Source organism: Lagenorhynchus albirostris, chromosome 19 (genome assembly GCF_949774975.1).
Source record: "Lagenorhynchus albirostris chromosome 19, mLagAlb1.1, whole genome shotgun sequence".
Classification (NCBI taxonomy): Eukaryota; Metazoa; Chordata; class Mammalia; order Artiodactyla; family Delphinidae; genus Lagenorhynchus; species Lagenorhynchus albirostris.
Genome location: NC_083113.1, coordinates 4,998,966 through 5,019,096, shown reverse-complemented (window position 1 = coordinate 5,019,096; position 20,131 = coordinate 4,998,966). Strand labels below are relative to the sequence as shown.

Here is a 20,131-nt window from a genome sequence, read left to right as displayed (position 1 = left end):
CATCTCCTTTGGATCATCTCAGTACTTCAAGCTACTCAGTCTATCGATTCATCTTTTTGTAGTATGCATCATGACGTCTAGGAAACATGAAGTACTGGATCTATTTATTGAGATCATGAATAAATAAGTTAGTGACTGAGCCAGATAAACAAGGAAATGTTAGTGGCTGAGCCGAATAAACAACACAGAAGTGCCACAGTTGCAGAGGAGGACTAATGAGAGTCTTTATATCACATCCAAACCGACCAGAGAAATGCAAGGCAGTTTGTTTCCAAGAGAGGGAAAAGATTAGCTTCACATACGTGGTTCTGTCTATGGTAGGGCCTCGTTTGGAAAAGGGGTTCCGAGAATAAAAGGGCCCTGCACTCCTAGGAAAATGATTGATCTTTCTGTAGCCGCGATGACAAGCGGCCAACAGAATGGGTTTATAACCCATCGTCAATGACCACTCACGTTGGCCATTGAACCAATCAGACAGCTCCCTGCTTCTAAATGTCAGCCAATCAGAAACAGGTTCACTCCAGTAACCACACCGGTGACAGACAGCCAATCCAAATAGACTCCGTCGAACAAACATGCTTTTACGGATAATGTTCAAACCAGAAGAGCCCCTGAAAATCCACATTTCCCAAAAACCCCGTATAGGATCAGCAGTAGGCTCTGCTCAGAGACACTGTGTCTGGCCAGCATAACTCTCCCTCACTACAGTAATAACAAATTCGGCTTTGCCTTCTTATTTCAGACATTGAGTAGCGAGTGCGTTAGCCTTCGGCAGTTTATGTATTAGACTGATTTAAGTTAAGGTCTTTGCTTAAGGGCAAGGTGTATGGCGGCTTATAATCCATGACTTTAAGGTTTTTTTAAAAAATTTTTGTTGGAGTATAGTTGCTTTACAATGTTGTGCTAGTTTCTGCTGTACAGCAAAGGGAATCAGCTATACATATACATATATCCACTCTTTTTTAGATTATTTTCCGTATACATGACTTTCAGTTCTATGTTAGGCATTATGCTGGTCGTTTCATTTATATGAGCATACTGTAACGCCGTGAATTTTAATTTCATCAATTTTAATTCAATCAATCATGTGACAGTCATGTCACACGAGCAAACAGAGGCTCAGGAATGGTATGATTTGGATAATGATATGAAGATGTGGACACAGAGTTTCGGTCTGGGAAGATGAAAAATTCTAGAGCTGGATAGTGGTGATGATTACATGATGATGTACATGTCCTAGTTGCCACTGAACTGTACACTTAAAAGTGGTAAAGGCGGGCTTCCCTCGTGGCGCAGTGGTTGAGAGTCTGCCTGCCGATGCAGGGGACACGGGTTCGTGCCCCGGTCTGGGAAGATCCCACATGCCGCGGAGCGGCTGGGCCCGTGAGCCATGGCCGCTGAGCCTGCGTGTCCGGAGCCTGTGCTCCGCAACGGGAGAGGCCACAACAGTGAGAGGCCCGCGTACCGCAAAACAAAAAAAAATGGTAAAGGTGATAAATTTCATGTATGTGGAGCTTTTTACCATAATAAAAAAAAACTTTTAAAAATGGTTAAAATGGTAAATTTTGTGTTATGTATGTTTTGCCACAATTTTTAAAAAGTTCTTTGTGGTCTATAGAAACTGAAAGTAGATTAGTGGTTGCCCAAAGCTGGGAGAGTGAGGGGGTATTGGACAGTGAGTGCTAGTGGGTATTGGAGGGGGTTTTTTTTTTGGGGGGGGGGTGATTAAAAAGTTCTGAAATTAGATTATGGTGATGGTTGAGCAACTCTCAATATAATAAAAACCACTGAATTCTACACTTTAAATGGTAAATTGTATAGTATGTATATTATATCTCAATTAAGTTGAGTTTCTTCAACTATCAAAAATGATTAAATTATTAGTAACACCCTCAGTGGCTGAGTCATGACTTGAAATCCATCATCTCCAACAGGGCTTACAGTGTGCATACGGGGATAGTCCTAGGAGCACAGGTGTGAGCTTAAGGTGAAAACTGGGGCTGGACTAAATAGATACAGAGAAGTACCTGAGAAACCAGAGGCAAACGTAGGGAGAATGGATGGCATGACTGCCCTTAGTATGTGGTGTCCAGGGAAGACACTCCAGGTTCAGAGCATATTCCCCTAAGATGATCACCCAACCCCTCTAATGAGCTGGATAAAACATGGCATTTATTTACCTTATTTGTGCTTCAGTTCCTTATCTGGAAATGGTGGAGTAAATGCTGTCAACTTCATCGGGTTATCATGAGAATTCAATGAATGAATGATGCCAGCCACTCAAAACAGTGCCTACACATAGGAAATGTTTTTCAGGTCTGGTTACCAGAAACCTTGCCTCTCAAGATGATTTTATCTTCAGATCTTTGCACACTGCTGGAATAAACTGTTCCACTCTGAGTTGGTGAGCTCCATAGCGAAAAATAGAGGAGGAAAGTATCATTACTATTATGTGATGTGGGGGTAGCACTCGCCCCCATTTCCATACCAACTTCAAGAATTACTATAAATAACCAAGAGAGTGTGTCATTGACCAAAAAATAGACAAATAGATCAACAGAATGGAATAGATAGCTCAGAAATAGACCCATATAAATACAGTCAACTGATTTTTCACAAAGGAACAAGAGCAATACAGTGGAGCAAAGAGACTCTCTTCAACAAACGGGGCTGGAACACCCGGACATCCACACGCAAAAACATGAATCTAGACAGACCTTACACCCTTCACAAAAGCGAACTCAAAATGGATCACAGGCCTCAATGTAAAACGAAAACTACAAAACTCTTAGAAAAAAACATAGACAATCTTGGGTTTTGTGATGCCTTTTTAGATACAACACCAAAGACATGATCCATGAGAGGAAAAATCGATAAGCTGGGATTGATTAAAATTTAAAAATGCTACTCTGTGATAGACAGTATCAAGAGACATGAAAAGCCACAGACTGGAAGAAAACATCTGTGAAAAAATGAAATTCGACCCTTTTTTACACCACACATAAAAGTTAACTTAAAATGGATTAAAGACTTAAACACAGGGACGTCCCTGGTGGCGCAGTGGTTAAGAATCCGCCTGCCAATGCAGGGGACACAGCTCCAAGCCCTGGTTGGGGAAGATCCCACATGCCGCGGAGCAACTAAGCATGTGGGCCACAACTACTGAGCCTGCGTGCCACAACTACTGAAGCCCGTGTGTCTAGAGCCCGTGCTCCTCAACAAGAGAAGCCACTGCAATGAGAAGCCCGCGCACCACAATGAAGAGCAGCCCCCACTCGCCACAACTAGAGAAAGCCCTCATGCAGTAACGAAGACCCAACGCAGCCAAAATATATATATATAAATAAATTTACTTTTTTAAAAAAAGACTTAAACATAAAACCCCAAACACTAACACTCCCAGTAGAAAACATAAGAAAAAATGTACCGTAACATTGATCTTGTCAATAATTTTTTTGGATATGACACCAAAAGCACAGGCAACAAAAGCAAAAATACACAAGTGGGACTACATAAAACTAAAAAGATTCTGCACAGCAAAGGAAACCATCCACAGTGGGACACCACCAGCCCCAGGATCCCTGGGGTCCCACAAGAAGCCACCCTGGAACCTGGGCCTGCCCACCAGTGGGTAAGCAGCCACCATGCGAGGCAGGGCCTGACAGTCAGACAGGCGAGGGTCCACACCACCTACTAGTGCACCACAGATACAGGGAAGATGACACACAGATGGCCAACAGGCGTGTGAAAAGATGCTCAACATCTCTAATTATCAGAGAGGTGCAAATCAAAACAACACTGAGATATCCCCTCACACCTGTCAGAATGGCCACCATCAAAAAGTCTACAAATAATAAATGCTGGAGAGGGTGGGGAGAAAAGGGAACCCTCCTACACTGTTGGTGGGAATGTAAATTGGTGTAGGCACTATGGAGAACAGTACGGAGGATCCTCAAAAAATTAAAAATAAAACTACCATATGATCCAGCAATTCCGCACCTGGGTATACATCCGGAACAAATGAAAGCACTGATTCAAAAACATACATGCATCCTAATGTCCATAGCAACACTGTTTACAATAGTCAGGACACAGAAGCAACCCCAGTGTCCATCAACAGACGACTGGATTAAGAAGATGTGATATAGGGGCTTCCCTGGTGGCGCAGTGGTTGAGAGTCCGCCTGCTGATGCAGGGGACACGGGTTCGTGCCCCGGTCCGGGAGGATGCCACATGCCGCGGAGCGGCTGGACCCGTGAGCCATGGCCACTGAGCTTGCGCGTCCGGAGCTTGTGCTCCGCAACGGGAGGGGCCGCAGCAGTGAGAGGCCCGCATACCGCAAAAAAAAAAAAAAAAAAAAAAAGAAGATGTGATATATGTGATAGATACACACGCGCACACACACACACACAGTGGAATATTACTCAGCCATAAAATAGAATGAAATTCTACCATTGGCAGCAACATAGATGAACCTAGAGAATATTATGCTTAGTGAAATAAGTCAGACAGAGAAAGACAAATACTATATGCTATCACTTATATGTAGACTCTAAAAAATAATACAAATGAATGTATATGCAAAACAGAAACAGACTCACAGACATAGAGAACAAACTAGTGGTTACCAAACGGAAGAGGGAAGGGGGTCCAGAAAAATATAGGGTATGGGATTAAGAGATACAAACTAATACGTATAAAATAGATAAGCAACAAGAATACACTATATAGCACAGGGAATTATAGCCATTATCTTGTAATAATTTATAATGGAGGATAATCTGCAAAAATAGTGAATCACTGTGCTGTCCACCTGGAACAAATCCAATACTGTTGATCAACTATACTTCAATTAAGTAATTAATTAATTTAAAATTATTTAGACCCTTAAAAAAAGAACAGTGGACACATTTTGCATTTAAAATATATTAAGTACTTAATATATTAATATTATACTACTTAATATTAATACTTAATATTCTAATATTTAAGTACTTAATATTTTAAAGTACCTAATATTTTAATATTTAATTTCTGCTTTATAACACAATATTTTAATATTAAGTACTTAATATTTTAAAATTTAATTTCTGCTTTATAAAAGACTAAAGGAATGTCATTATGTAACAAATAAAATATATTTTTGCTTAAAAATATTATTTATTGAAACATTGTAACAAATCTTTGAAGAAGGTAGTGTTATCATTCTATTCTGATGAAACCAGTTAACATCCAAGCATATGAATGTACACAGGGGAGCCAAAGTTAAAAACACCTTTTTTTTTTTTTTTTTTTTTTTGCGGTACACGGGCCTCTCACTGCTGTGGCCTCTCCCGTTGCGGAGCACAGGCTCTGGACGCGCAGGCTCAGCGGCCATGGCTCACGGGCCCAGCCGCTCCGCGGCATGTGGGATCTTCCCAGACCGGGGCACGAACCCACGTCCCCTGCATCGGCGGCGGACTCTAAACCACTGCGCCACCAGGGAAGCCCAAACACCTATTTTTTTTTAATGATTCGAAGGCTTTTGCTCTGCACACTACCCTATGCCTTCCCTGGGCATAATGTCCATATTTCAAAATTTAGAAGTTGACCCCGAAATGAGTTTCAGTTCGAGCAGACAACTATCAGAGGTTCTGGTTAGAAACCACGTATATGATCAGCTGTGTCATGGGGACCATTTCCTCTCCTTATACCCGATGGCCAGAGGTGGGGGGAGATCTTTGAATCTTCTCATAAAAAAGTCAGTGTGAAAGTCCCGTGGTGATTGGCGCTGGGCTTCACTCACCACATCCTGTGCCTCTCCCTGGCCTGCTGGACTCAGTCTCCCCCCAGCTCTCCACATTAGCCAGGCACAATCTGAGCTATGCCTTCTGCACTTGCTGCCCTTCTCTTTCTTGGTGAGTTCTTGCACGGAAGAGAGATGGAATTCAGGGGTCTCGTGTGGATGGGGCGACGTATCTCATGATTCCTGTTTTCCAGGGCTGTCTCTGAGCCAGGGGACCAGCACCCAGAAGCGTGAGTCCTTCCTTCAAAGCCCCAGCGTCTGGTTTGAGACTAAGTACCCACGTGAGAACAACTGGAAGAGGGCAGGGGCTCTGGCTTGCTAGGAGGGCTTGAGACCAGCAGCTGGGTGGAAAGTAGGGTGAGCAGGGCCTTTATCTGGAACTCCAGCCTCTGATTCCTTTCCAGAGACTCTCTCGAAACCTGTCATCTGGGTCAAACCCAGTTTCATGATTCCAGAAGGAAAACTGGCCATCATCTGGTGTCAAGGAACTCACGAGGCCGCTGAGTACCAACTGCACTTTGAGGGAGGCCTTTCTGCCTTCAAGAGACCGAAGTCACCTGGAATGTTGAACAGAGTCAAGTTCCCCATCCCGTCCATGACCTCACAGACTGCAGGGCAGTACAGGTGCTTCTATCGAAGTGGGGAGCTCTGGTCAGAGCCCAGTGACCCTCTGGATCTGGTGGTAACAGGTAACTGTCCCACTGCATAGCTGTAGAGTCAACGCCTCCGCCTGACTCCCGGGCAGGGTCATCCCTTGTTCATCTCCTTTGCTCTCTTCCAAGCCTCACTCAGACACTAGTATTTGTCTCGAGGGTAATGTTGAGGGTTGATTATTTCCTACAGGGATTATCTTTAGAGAATTGTCTCTATGTCCCAGAAGCAGATCTGTCTTAGGTTCTTCAGAAAAGAGGCTCTGAGATGGATATTCGTGCACAGAGGGGATTACTGTGGAGTGTCCTCAAACATCGCACCTGTGATGAGTGAGGGGGACAGGCTGGGCAGAAGGGAAGTTGGACTGTGATGCAGCTTCCCCTGAGACCTCGGCCGAGCAGATGTGGGACTCTGGACCTGGGTGGCCTTTCAGAATAGTATTGAAATGAGGCTGGAAGCTCCGTACCCCCCACTGTATCAAACAGTGATTGGCTGGGAACCACTCTTAGGGAGATTGCAGACAAATACCCTTGCTTTTGTGGTTCTTGTATTCTAGCAGAAGACAGACCATGAGTCAAAGTCAGGAAATTCAAATCAATTATATAGCATGTGAGGGCGAAACCGAGGTATGGAAAAAAGACAAAGTAAACGGGGTTAAGGTGACTGGCTGGCCAGGTAAGCTTGGGTCAGATAATTCCCTTCAGTTGAGGGATATGGTTCTCAAACTTTAGTAGATATCAGAATCACCTGTAGGACTTGCAGACGCACAGATGACTTCAGTGAGACCATGTTCATGGAAGCATTATTCATAATAGCCAAAAGGTGGAAACATCCTTTGCCTATCAGTGAATGAATGGATGGAGAAAATGTGGTCCATCCATACAACTGAGTATCATTCAGCCTTAAAAAGGAAGGAAATTCTAACACATGATACAACATGGATGAACTTGAGGGCGTTATACTGAGTGAAATAAGCCAGTCCTCAAAGGATCAGTAAGTGTACATTTCCATTTACATGGGGTACTTAAAATACTCAAATTCAGAGGCAGAAATGAGAATGGTGGTTAGCAGGGGCTGGGGGAAGGGGGAGTGAAGAGTTAGTGTTTAATGGGTACAGACTTTCAGTTATGCAAGATGAAAAGCGTTCCGGAGACTAATGGTGATAATGGTTGTACAACGATGTGGATGTACTTAATACCACAGAACTGTACAATTAAAAATACTTAAGATGGGGCTTCCCTGGTGGCGCAGTGGTTGAGGGTCCACCTGCCGATGCAGGGGACAAGGGTTCGTACCCCGGTCCGGGAAGATCCCACATGCCAGGGAGCGGCTGGGCCCGTGAGCCATGGCCGCTGAGCCTGCGCGTCCGGAGCTTGTGCTCCGCAACGGGAGAGGCCACAGCAGGGAGAGGCCCACATACCTCACACACACACACACAAAATACTTAAGATGGTAGATTTATGTATATTTTACTACGACTAAAAGTGATAATGATGTTTTAAAACACAGATGGCTGCTCTCCTAAGTTTCTGAGGCAGTAGGTCTGGGGTAGAGCTTGGCAATTTGCATTTCTAACAAGGTTCCTGACGACGCGGAGGTTGCTGGTCCCAAGGACCAAACACTGAGGACCGATGACGTAGGGTGATTCCCAGAGAGTCATCTTTTTTAAATTAATTTTTATTGAGGTAGAGTTGCTTTACAATGTTGTGTTAGTTTCTGCTGTACAGCAAAGTGAATCAGCTATACGTATACATATGTCCCCTCTTTTTTGGATTTCCTCCCCATTTAGGCCACCGCAGAGCATCGAGTAGAGTCCCCTGTGCTCTACAGTGTAGGTTCTCATTAGTTATCTATTTTATACGTAGTATCAATAGTGTATATATGTCGATCCCAATCTCCCAATTCATCCCAGCCACCCTTGGTATCCATACATTTGTTCTCTACAGCTGTGCCTCTATTTCTGCTTTGCAAATAAGTTCATCTGTATCATTAGAAAGAGATTCATCTTAACACTCCTGGAAGCTAGGGGAGCAACTGTCTCAGTCGTGAAGGGAGAGATCAGAGAGGGTATGTCCATGACCGAGACAAACCTAGGAAACAGAAGAAGAGACCAAGATTCTGGGGAGCGATATCCTGGTCCTAAGGAGAAGAGGGATGGGGGATATAGGAAGCAGGATAAAGATGCTCTTTACCGGGACTTCCCTGGTAGTCCAGTGGTTAAGACTCCGCCACTTCCAATGCAGTGGGCGTGGGTTCAATCCCTGGTCGGGGAACTAAGATCCCACATGCCGCCTGGTCAAAAAAAAAAGTTATGTTCTTTACCTACCAGCCACCTTCTCTCGCAGGACTGTATGACACACCCACCCTCTCCGTTCAACCCAGACCTGAGGTGATCTCGGGAGAGGAAGTGACCTTCCGTTGTCGCCTAGAAACAGCAACAAGCACCTTCTTTCTGCTCAAGGAGGGAAGTTCCAGCCGCCCACAGCGCAGATACGGGAACATCCAGGCGGAGTTCCCCATGGGCCCTGTGAGCACAGCTCACAGAGGCACGTACAGATGTTTTGGCTCCTACAACACACATGCATGGTCTTTCCCCAGTGAGCCTGTGAAGCTCCTGGTCAAAGGTGAGGACGCCCCCCAGTTTTACCCCGTGTCCTTTCTGGATCCCTAACTGACCCTCCAAATAATGATGAGAGAGGCAGCAAAGAGGCAGGCGGGAAGACGCACAGGGGGTACTTTTCACCAATGCCCTCATCCACGTTGATCTCCCAGAGGCCCATTTGATAGCTCATGAGGAATATCACCAGAGGGGGGGCGGAGTGTAGAGAATAAGTGGAAAGACCAGATCCCTTGATTTTTCTCCTTGTCTCCATTGCCAGGAGATGCCGGGGACACCACCTTTGCCCCCACAGAGCACACCTCTTCTGGTGAGTAACACGGACTTCTAAACTTGGGGAAGGACTCAAAGCCTCCCAGTGACACTAAAACCCTGGCATTCGTTCACGATATCCCTTGAGTGTATAGCGTATGCCATGAACTACAGTTCTATCGGTCAACCAGAGATCCTTGCTTGTGTGGCACTCGTACTCTAGCGGGAGAAGGCAGACCATGAATCTAAGTCAGGATACATCAATCGATGACACAGCACACAAGGAGGAAATGACGATGTGGAAAAGGACAATGTAGAACGAATGGCATTACGGTGATGGGGAGGAGGGCAGGTGGCAGCATTGAACAGAGTTGTCCACACTGGCCTCACAGAGAAGGAGGCTTCAAGCAAAGAGCTGAGGGACTTCCCTGGCGGTCCAGTGGTTAAGACTTCGCCTTCCAATGCAGGGATGCGGTTTCGATCCCTGGCCGAGGAGCTAAGATCCCACCTGCCTCGAGGCCAAAAAACCAAAACATAAAACAGAAGCAATACTGTAACAAATTCAATAAAGACAAAGGAAGGAAGGGAGGGAGGGAGGGAGGGAGGGAGGGAGGGAGGGAGGAAGGAGAAAGAAAGAAAGAAAGGGAAGGAAGGAAGGAAGGAAGGAAGAAAGAAAGAAAAGAGCTGAAAGAGTTGAGGGCATGAGTCCTTAGGCCTATGCGCTAAGGCAGAAAGATGGGCAGGGTGATAAAAGAACAGCCAGGAGCCCAGTGGACTGGAAATGATGTCAGAGGGGAGATGGCAGGGGTGTGGTGGGCTGAGGCAGCTCACTGAGGACCTTGAAGAAGTTTGGTTAAGACTGAATGACGTACAGTGGAGGATTCCTGGACTGAATGTCAATATTATGACATAGTGTGAGTGTTTCGTGTTTGGTAATTGCAATCATTGTTGCTTTTGTGGTGGTCATTCATTTCCAATGCCTGGTGTCAGTTTATTTATCTCTTGTAAAAATAAAATACAGTGTGTGTGTGAAAAAAAAAAAGAATGCCATATATATAGAATCATAAAAAAAAAAAAAAAAGACTGAATGACGTGACCAGTGGGACAAAGAAGAAAGGATGGCGGTTGACTTAATGAGGAAACGGAGGCTCACACAGAAGATACGCCTGGAGACACACGCTTATGAGTCCTAGAGCTGAATTCTTCCTCTGGTCTGTCTGTCTTTTGTTTTCTTTTGTTTTGTTTTTAATTAATTTTTATCGGACCATAGTTGTCTTACAATGTTGCGTTAGCGTCTACTGCACAGCAAAATGAATCAGCCATACGTATACATATATCCCCTCCACTGAGGACACGACAGTGCGTTAAGTAGAGCTCCCTGTGCTATACAGTATGTCTTTGCCCTCTTCCACTCCACCTGCCAGATGAAGCCACTGGGACCTGGAGTGCGAGGGGTGGACCTAGAGAAGCTATAGAACATCACGGAGTATAACCAAGGGTAGGAGAGCCTGCGATGGAAGAGGCCACATCATCTCTTTTCCTCACGTCTCCTCTTTCCTTATCCTCTGCAGACCACTGGGACTCCTACATGTTAACCACAGAGACCCAATTCCAGGAAGGTAAGCCAGCAGCGGGGGCTGGAGGCGCTAAAGGACATAAGATCGGGAAAGGAAAGAGGAAGAGAGATGGGGTGAAGGGGTCTTGGTAGGTTCCTGTGAGCCATCACTCTTGTTCTTCTGACCCCAGATCCTGTCCTCTGGGATCACAATGCCCAGAATCTCCTTCGGATTGGCCTAGTTTTCCTGGTCCTGGTGGCCCTCGTGTGGCTCCCGGTTGAAGACTGGCTTCACAGGAAGAAGCTTCAGGAGAGAGCCAGCAGGCCTTCAAGTCAGGAATGCAGAGGGTTCAGAGCACAAAGCCCTGGAGAAATGACCGAGAGACGCAGTGGCCACAGGTAAAGCTGCAAGCTGACCCTGACCTTGGGCTGTGGGAGCTCCGAGTTGAGCCCATGGAGGAGAGAGTCATCGCAGAAAACTAAGGGACAACTGCACGGAGTTTGGCGGAGGGTTGGGGATGAAAGCGCTACATTCCTTCTGTAGGCAAAACACATTGTCTCTTCTAGGTTCTAAGTACTGTTGCACTTGCTTCCTGCGAACCAAACTTTTAACCACTCTGGTCTTTCCTGAAAACATCTTTAATGGTGTGGCCGTGGGAGTATCTCCTCCCTACTTTTGTCTTTATCCCTATTTCTTCTTTGCTGTCGCTTGCACATGTCATTCAAAATATTTAACCACCAGTACAGAATAGGTGCACTTATCAGACAGAACCAGAGCCGGAGAGGCAACAACCAGTCAGTGGAGATGCAGGCTTATAAACAAACAGCACATCTATACCAATGTGTCCTGGCTGGATGGCAGCCATGCCCCAGTTCCCTCTATCCTATGCCCTTGCAGGATTTCTTCTTCTCCACTTCTTTATCCACACCTTGCCTTGTTCTTTGGGTCTCCTAGTAGATATCATCTCCTCCAAGATGATTTCCCAAATCCTCCAGCTCGACTTAAGATACTACTTTCATAGTCCCAAAGCACCTGTAATTCTCTACAACAGCATTTGAACCCTAATACTGCCTACGTACCCATTTTCCTGTATCGACTGCGAACTCATGTGAATTAAATTTATGTCAGGTGTAATGGCTGTGTTCGTAGTTCCCACTACTCAGAGAGTTCTCAGGAAATATATGTTGAACAAATGGATCTATAAATGGGGTCTGAGTGCCACTTGGAACTTGAGACTCCTATGCATGGTCCTTGAAATGTTGTCTGGGCATCACAAACGCTCTCCTTTTTGAGAGTTTCGACTTGGTCAACCCACTAATATACCCATTATGTGGGTCCCCGCCTCCTCTCAATATTGTGACACCTTACACAGGTCAAATTCGTTCTTAAAGCTGCATTTTCTGTTAAACATCAGTGAATATTAATTCCAACCTCAAAGGGATAACATGAAGATCTGGAGATCAAGAATATCCAGAAACCAGCATAAGCTCTGACATGTGTACGTTACTCAATACTCAAGACCATTGACCATTATTATTCCTGATACTAAGGGCAATTAAAACTCATACCAAGTATTACCTCATTACTAGTGGCCCCAATACTGAATTTTCTCCTTTCTGGTCTTCACCTACCAGGTGTTCTAAGGTCCAAGACTTTCTAGCTAATAGCCATTTATAGTCTTCATCTCAAGATGAGATGGACCTGTTTGGGGTGGGTTCAGGACATTCCAACCTTCCCATATTCTAGTGTATGGCAAGAAACCTAGAGTCTCAAGGAAAAAATGGGTCAGGGAGAAATATTTTAGGGGTCAAGATATAAAGGCAGGGCTTGACCTGGGCACAGGAGGCTCCTAGAGGGGACGGAGGGGTCTTGACCACCATGGCCCTATGCTGTCCTTGGCAGTCCAGGTTAAAATCTTCCAAAACTGGTCAATGGGTCAATGCCAGAGGGTCAAGTATTCCAACGCTCTTTCTGAAATACTGAACATGGCTTGTATCTCAGACCGCAAAATGAAGCATGGGGAGAAAGAAAGGAAGGAGAGAGGAAGGGAGGGGAGGAGGGTGGGGGTAAAGTACTGGCCAATTGTTTGTGAGGATGATTTACTGGAAACACTCCAAAAACACTTTCATTTATTTCCCCATGGTCAGAACTTAACAGCTTTCCACACCTAGATGCAAGGGAGGTGGACGATGTAGCCTTTTTTCCAAATAGCTCTGTGGCAAGCTGAATATTGGTACTTCCGTTACCAATGAAGTGAAAGGGAACAGAGTTGTAATAAGCAATTCCAGTCCTTGTCATAAGAGCCTACTACGTGTCAGGCACTGGTGAGAGCACAACACACCAAGGCAAACATTATCCCCACCATAACAGGATTTATCGTCCAGGAGTAGAGATCTTCAAGAAGTGAGAAAATCAGTGTCTCGTGAGAGAGGAACTAGAGGATGCCCTTGGAGCCCCTTCCTGTGAAAGATTCCATTATACAGAGACATTGAGGGAGATGCAGGGGTGAAGAAAGGGGAAGACGGCAGCTGTCTGTACCAATGTATCCAAAGGCTCAGATGTAAGACAGAGGGTGAAAACGTTCAGTATAACTAGAGCTCTGATCGTGACAGAAAAGAGTAGCTGTGGACGATGCTGGGCATGGCCATGGAAGCCACATAAATAAATGCACATTTTATCCTTAAGGCAAAGGGAGCTCACCAAGCATTCTGATCATGGATGTAATATGATGATTTCTACACTGTGTGAAGACCCTTCTGGTTGCAGTGAGAGGAAGGACATATGCAAAGAAAACAAAAGCATGGTAGGTGGGGGGAGACAGAAGAGTTGAGAATGGCTCACCTATTTCTAGTGCTGACAACCAGAACGATATAGGTTCCATAACTAATACTGGTAACCCAGATGGAGGTCCAGCTGTGAGTGACAGGTACACGTAGGTCTTGAGACTTGGTAACATATTCTCTAGCTCTGTCCTTATTTTTCAAGATTGCCTTGATTATTCTGCGTGTTTTGGATTTCAATACTAACTTTAGGGTATCAGTGTTCACAAAACACCCACCTGGATTTCACATGAGATTGTATCCAAGCTACGGATCAATTTACAGAGAATCATCACCTCTTCAATCTTTCCATCCTTGGAAGTTTCAAACCTTAAATGTGGTATATTTCACCATTTAACTTCATGTTCAGTAACTTCTCTAAATAATATCTTATAGTATTCCACGTAGAGAATGTGCATATCTTTTGTTAGATACCCACCAGAAATATCCACTAGTTACATCTCCTCCAGAGAGATCCCTACTTACATGACTTTTATTTTGTAAGTAGTATCATTCTTTAAATAATGTTATTGCTTCTGTTGGTTGCTGGTAGTATAAAAATAAAATTGATTTTTTATATGGAATGTGTCTTGCAAAGCTCACTTCTTAATCTTAACCGTTTTAGACTATTTAAGATTATTTTTAGGTTCAAACATTTTTAGGATTTTTTTTCCAAAATTAATTTCTTTTTTTTTTTTTACTGTCTTATTACCTGGCTAGAACCTCCAGTACATTAATCAATAGAAGTGGTGATAGCAGGTGCCCTTTTCTTAGTACCAATATTATGGGGAAGATTTTTAATATCTTACCATTGAGTAAGCTAATTGCTATAATTTTTTGTAGATACTCATTGTCCCAGTTAGAAAATTCCTTTGTATTCTTCTTTTGCTAAGTTTGTTTCCATTAAAAAATAAGAAGGAACATATCCAGTGAAATCAGTTAGGAGGCTGCTACATTATTCCAGGTGAAAGTCGATAACCACTCTGAGAAAGTAGACACCTTTGACATATTTCAGGCACAGAAGCCATACTTCATTTTATTGTTTAGAAATGATGGGTGGGCAGGTGGCAGGGTCAACAAGAAGTCTGAGTTTTTTATGGTTACCAGAAGGTAAGGGGGAGAGGGATGAATTGGGAGACTGGGATTGACACATACACACTACTGTACATAAAATAGATAACTAATAAGGACCTACTGTAGAGCACAGGGAAATCTACTCAATACTCTGTAATGACCTATATGGGAAAAGAATCTAAAAAGAGTGGATAAATGTATAACAGATTCACTTTACTGTACACCTGAAACTGACACAACATTGTAAATCAACTGTACTCCAATTAAAAAAAAAAAACTCTGAAGTTTGTAAATTGGGCACCTGGGTGGACAAAGGGGACCTTTTTTGCCCTCATGCCCACCCACTGGCGTTGATACTGTAGATGAACCATGACAGGTGTGATAAGAAAAGGATACATTTGGGGCAACATCAAGAGACATCAGAGAGCCTCTGTTGCCCCAAACTGAAAAGTGTTTTCCTTTTCATTGAAATATAATCGACATAGAACATTGTGTAGGTTTAAGGTATACAATGTGTTGCTTTGATACATTTACCTATTGTAAAAGGATTGCCGTTGTAGCATTAGCCAACACCTCTATCACATCACATAACTGCCACTTCCTTTTTGTGGCTGGAATAATTAAGACCTGCTCTCTTACCAAGTCTGATGATGATCATACGATACTGTTGTCTGTAATCACTATACCGTGCACTAGGTCTCCAGGACTTATTTGTCTACTAGTTGCAAGTCTGTACCCTTAAACATCAGCTCCCCATTTCCTCCACCCCCCAGCCTTTACGCACCACCATTCTGCTGTTTCTACAAGTATGGATTTTTAGGGTCCACATTTAAGTGATATCATACAGTATTTGTCTTTCTCTGACTTATTTCACTTAGCATAATGCCCTCAAGGTCCATCCTTTTTGTCATAAATGGCAAAATTTCCTTCCTTCTTTCTCATGGCTGAAATATATATATATTTATAAATATATATATATATATAATTTTTTTTTAAGCAGGCACGCTCATCACTCCATCACAGCACTGATCTAACCTATCTCTCCTTCTCAAGGTGCCCTCACATTTGGTGATCTGTTTCTGCGGGTTGATGCTACCGTTGCCTGGTCTCATGGGTATTAGGAAAGGTGAGGTTTGAAGGCTGAGATGGCATCTCCTTTCCCTACCCCAGCCCTGCCTCTCTTCCTTCTGTGTTTACCCCCAAGTTCTTTCATCTTCCCCATTACAACACCAAGACTGGATCTCCAGTCTGCCTTCCCTACCTGCTTCCATCATCCCGTTTCATACAACAGGTGCACGGAAGAATCAGGAGGTGGGGGAAAGGACCAAATTCGACCTCCATTAACACCTGTGTTCCTGAGGCAAGCTACGTCCTTTCTATTTTCACCTTTCATTTGCCGAAAGGAGGGAACAGTAGCTCCTTCTTAGTAATACATGAGTTCATGACGTCATGCTACGGGTCTATTTTTTTAAGATTTTTTTTGATGTGGACCCTTTTTAAAGCCTTTATTGAATTTGTTACACTACTGCTTCTGTTTTATGGTTTGGTTTTTCGGCTACGAGGCATGTGGGATCTTAGCTCCCAGACCCGGGATCGAACCCGCACCCCCTACATTGGAAGGCGAAGTCTTAACCACTGGACCGTCAGGGAAGTCCCCCATCCTAGGGACTTCTCAGTGCTCCACAGTTGTTACACCATCACCACTGGCACCAAAGTTTCCTAACTCTGAGTTAGGAAAAGGAACTAAAGCTTCAGAACATGGATACGATTACTCGGAGAATGTCCATCCCCTTCTACTATTCCTGGTCCATGGACGGGGCGACCAGTTGCCCTGAGATATTCCCCACATGGGCGGTCTTTGCTTTGCCTCTTCACACTTGTTCCTCAACCACTAGAAACTGGTTTCTCACCCCACACTTCCTCAGAAGCTGCTTTTGTCACAAACACTAATGTGTTTCCTGGAACTCTCAGTGGACGCTCCTCAACCCTTATTTGGTTCTTCTGGTACTTGTGTACGACCACTTCCTCCTTGAAATAGTCACTTCGATGGCTTTTTCTGACACCTGTCCCTACTCACTTCTGACAGTCCCTCCACCACCGAGTTTTCGGGCTCTCCAACGCCAGAGCTTTAAGGTTCTATGGTGGACCCACGTTTCTCTGAACGCAAGCCTGGTTGACTTCATTTAATGCCATGGTTTCAATTTCTCTATGATAGATGCCCAAATCTGTTTCTTTTTTTAAATATTTTTAAAAATTTTATTTATTTTATTTGTCTTTGGCTGCATTGGGTCTTCGTTGCTCCACGCGGGCTTTCTCTAGTTGCGGTGAGTGGGGGCTACTCTTTGTTGCGATGCACAGGCTACTCATCGTGGTGGCTTCTCGTTGCAGAGCACGGGCTCTAGGCGCCCAGGCTTCAAGAGCTGTGGCTCGTGGGCTCTAGAGCACAGGCTTAGTAGTTGTGGCGCACAGGCTTAGCTGCTCCACGGCATGTGGGATCTTCCCAGACCAGGGCTTGAACCCGTGTCCCCTGCATTGGCTGGCGGGATCTTAACCACTGCGCCACCAGGGAAGCCCTGTTTCTCTTCTAAATAGAGTCACATTGGTGGGTTAGGGCTTCAACATGTGCATTTGGACACAATCCAGTGCATAGCAGGGACTGTCCTAAGCATTGCTTGGTGTCAGTAGCATTCCTGGCCTCTGCCCACTAGACGCCAGGACCACCCACCCACCCACCCAATGTGTGACAACCAAGTCTCTCTGGACAGTGCCAATGTCTCCTTGAGGACAACATTAAGAGCCACCCAGATAAGAACCCCTGGCTTGTAAGGACATAAATAGGGTGATGGAAAAAGGTGGGTGTGATGGGGGACGGACATCCATGAGATCTGGTGGTCAGCTGGGTGAGGACGTGTTGACTGTGCTGAGAAGGGCGGTCACATCAAATACTGAAATGCCACAAAAACGCTCACCCAGCAGACAGAACAGCAGGTGGAGAGCCCAAGGCAGGGAAGTAGCAAGACACCCACCTGCACGACTGCAACAGAGCGAGCAAGGGGAAACCCGGCTGAAAGGGGAGCAAAGAGGTCAGCAGGGCCAAATAAAGGACTTTTTGGTTCATCTTTTTCTTTGTAAAATATGTCGGTCTATTTATCCTCTCCAGCTTTGCTTCCTCTCTTCTCATTGACGTGGACCCTATTGCCAGTCCTCTAAAAAGAGGGGTGTCTTACCCTAAGCGGAGTTCGCAGAATTGCCCCGGACTTGGAACCCTGCCTTTTCCCCCAGATTGAGTGGTCAAAGATGGTGGTTATTTTGGGGGCAAGAACCCTGTAAACCAGGGCTTCTCAACCTTGGCACTGTTGACTTTCGGGGCTAGATAATTCTTTGCTGTACGGAGTGCGGGAGGGTGCCGTAGTGTGCACTGCACAACGTTTAGCAGCATCTCTGGACTCTACCCACCAGTAGCACCACCTCCCCGAGTTGTAACAGCCCCAAATGTCTCTTGACGTGGGGGCGAGGAGAGAAGAATCACCCCATTTGAGAACTACTGGGCTGGAGAGAGATCCCGGAATCTAGCCTGGGTCGCGGAACAGGAGCTGGGCATGCTCTGAGTGAAGAGTCAATGCGACCCAAATGGACTGAGATTTAGGATGGGATGTCAGGCAGTGGATCTGCTGGAGACAACAGATCCCAGCCCAGCCCTGACCTACATGTCCGTGTGAGTTTCGCTCGCCCGTCATCAACTGTTCCATTGGGTCACTGAGCTCTGATCAGGGTCCTCTGCCTCCACAGAAAGAATGGTATCTTCCCGCTCTATCTGGATCCATCTCTTAGATGTGCATTGGGTCTGTGCTCTGGACACTGGAGGTTTCCCTCTACCTTAAGTGCGAAGGTTTCCCCACCCCTCGCCCCCAGACCATGATGGAATGTTCCACTTCTGGAGGACCCAGACACTTGGTGATCACAGACCTCTTGTTCGGAATCCAGGAATCCGAACTGCTGAAAGAGAAGGTCTGGCAAGTAATCCTGGAAAGAAGTATCAAGCCCTGAGTCTCCCTGGATTCAGCTCTCCGTGCCATCCTTCTTACTGAGCCTTTTATAGAAGTGACTTTATAACCCCAACTCTGTCTTTCACAAGCGCCTTGTGCAAAACAAGAGTGTTACCTGTTTAGTGTTTAGCATCACCTGAACTCCAGAAGAAGCTGAGGTTCCCATCAGCCACTCGTCAGGCAGCTGTGACTGCCTCTGGTTTACTGGTTTCTGACTTAACCTTGGTTGCCTCTCCCTTAACACTGATGCTGCAGCCCCTGGAAAGCTAGTCAACTCTCCCAGTGAGGTGTAACATGGCGGTTCTGACCTCTGCTTTAGCAGCTAATCCCGAGCGGACCTTGCATACCTCCGAGGTGCCTCAGGACACAGTTCTAAATCAACAGGTCATGGGAACGGCCCAAAGTCCATCAGCAGGAGAATGAGTTTTGCTTGTCTCTACAGCATAATGTGAAAGAATAAACAGACAGCGTGTGGGACGTCTCTGGCGGTCCAGTGGTTAAGACTTCGCCTTCCATTGCGGGGGGTGTGGGTTCGATCCCTGGTAGGGGAGCTAAGATCCCACACGCCTTGCAGCCAAAAAACCAAAACATAAACAAAAGCAATATTATACCAAATTCAATAAAGACTTCAAAAATGGCCCACACCAAAAAAAAAAAATCTTTAAAAAAACAAAGAGTAAACAGAGTGAACTCAGCAATAAAAAAGAATGAACTACTGAAATACAGGCATACCTTGTTTGATTATGCTTTGCAGGTTTTCTTTTGTTTTTGCTTTTTTTTTTTTTTTTTTTTTTTACAAATTAAAGGTTTGCGGCAACTCTGTCGACCAGGTCTACCAGTGCCATTTTTACAACAGTGTTTGCTCACTTTCTCTCTGTGTCACATTTTGGTCATATTTGCCTTATTTCAAACTTTTTTAATATTATTATGCTTTATTCTTATTATTATCCGTGATCAGTGACCCTTGATGTTACCATTGTAACAATTTTGGGGTACCAAAAACTACACCTACGTAAGAGAGAAAATGATAAATGTTGTGTGTGTTCTGACTGCTAAAAAAACCCACAAGAGGTTAGATAAGTATCCCCTTGGGGGAAGGACTCACCTTCCCATGCCTTGGTCTCCTGGTTCATACACATGGCCTGGAAGAGAGCCCTGGTGAGACCAACACCAAAGCCAAGAGTTCGCCTCCACTTCTAGTAACAGGTGTCCCCCACCTTCTCTCTGGGACTCACCAAGGCTGAGCAGAATGGTGAGAGGATGAGCCATGATTCTGCGACCATTCAAGCCCTCTGGCCCCAGCAGAGCTGAGCCATGAAGGGACTGAGGCT

General features: G+C 45.0%; 1 protein-coding gene across 2 annotated transcripts; it reads left to right on the top strand.

Moving 5' to 3' along the window:
* The first annotated feature begins 5,863 nt into the window (after positions 1–5,863).
* Positions 5,864–11,316, top strand: NCR1 (natural cytotoxicity triggering receptor 1). Of its 2 annotated transcripts, none has more exons than XM_060131306.1 (7): positions 5,864–5,897; positions 5,980–6,015; positions 6,190–6,474; positions 8,782–9,060; positions 9,316–9,363; positions 10,877–10,924; positions 11,052–11,316. In XM_060131306.1, the coding sequence occupies exons 1-7, from the start codon at positions 5,864–5,866 to the stop codon at positions 11,261–11,263; spliced, it is 942 nt and encodes a 313-aa protein (XP_059987289.1). In that variant the 3' UTR covers positions 11,264–11,316. The 2 variants fall into 2 exon arrangements, with proteins under 2 accessions (XP_059987289.1, XP_059987288.1); XM_060131305.1 differs by having other exon boundaries at positions 5,980–6,066.
* Positions 11,317–20,131: the final 8,815 nt, after the last annotated feature.

Coding starts and splice junctions, on each gene's coding strand:
- NCR1 (XM_060131305.1), top strand. CDS start 5,864: ATGCCTTCTGCACTTGCTGCCCTTCTCTTTCTTG. Junction 5,898..5,979: donor TGCTGCCCTTCTCTTTCTTG/GTGAGTTCTTGC, acceptor CCTGTTTTCCAG/GGCTGTCTCTGAGCCAGGGG. Junction 10,925..11,051: donor AGAGACCCAATTCCAGGAAG/GTAAGCCAGCAG, acceptor TTCTGACCCCAG/ATCCTGTCCTCTGGGATCAC.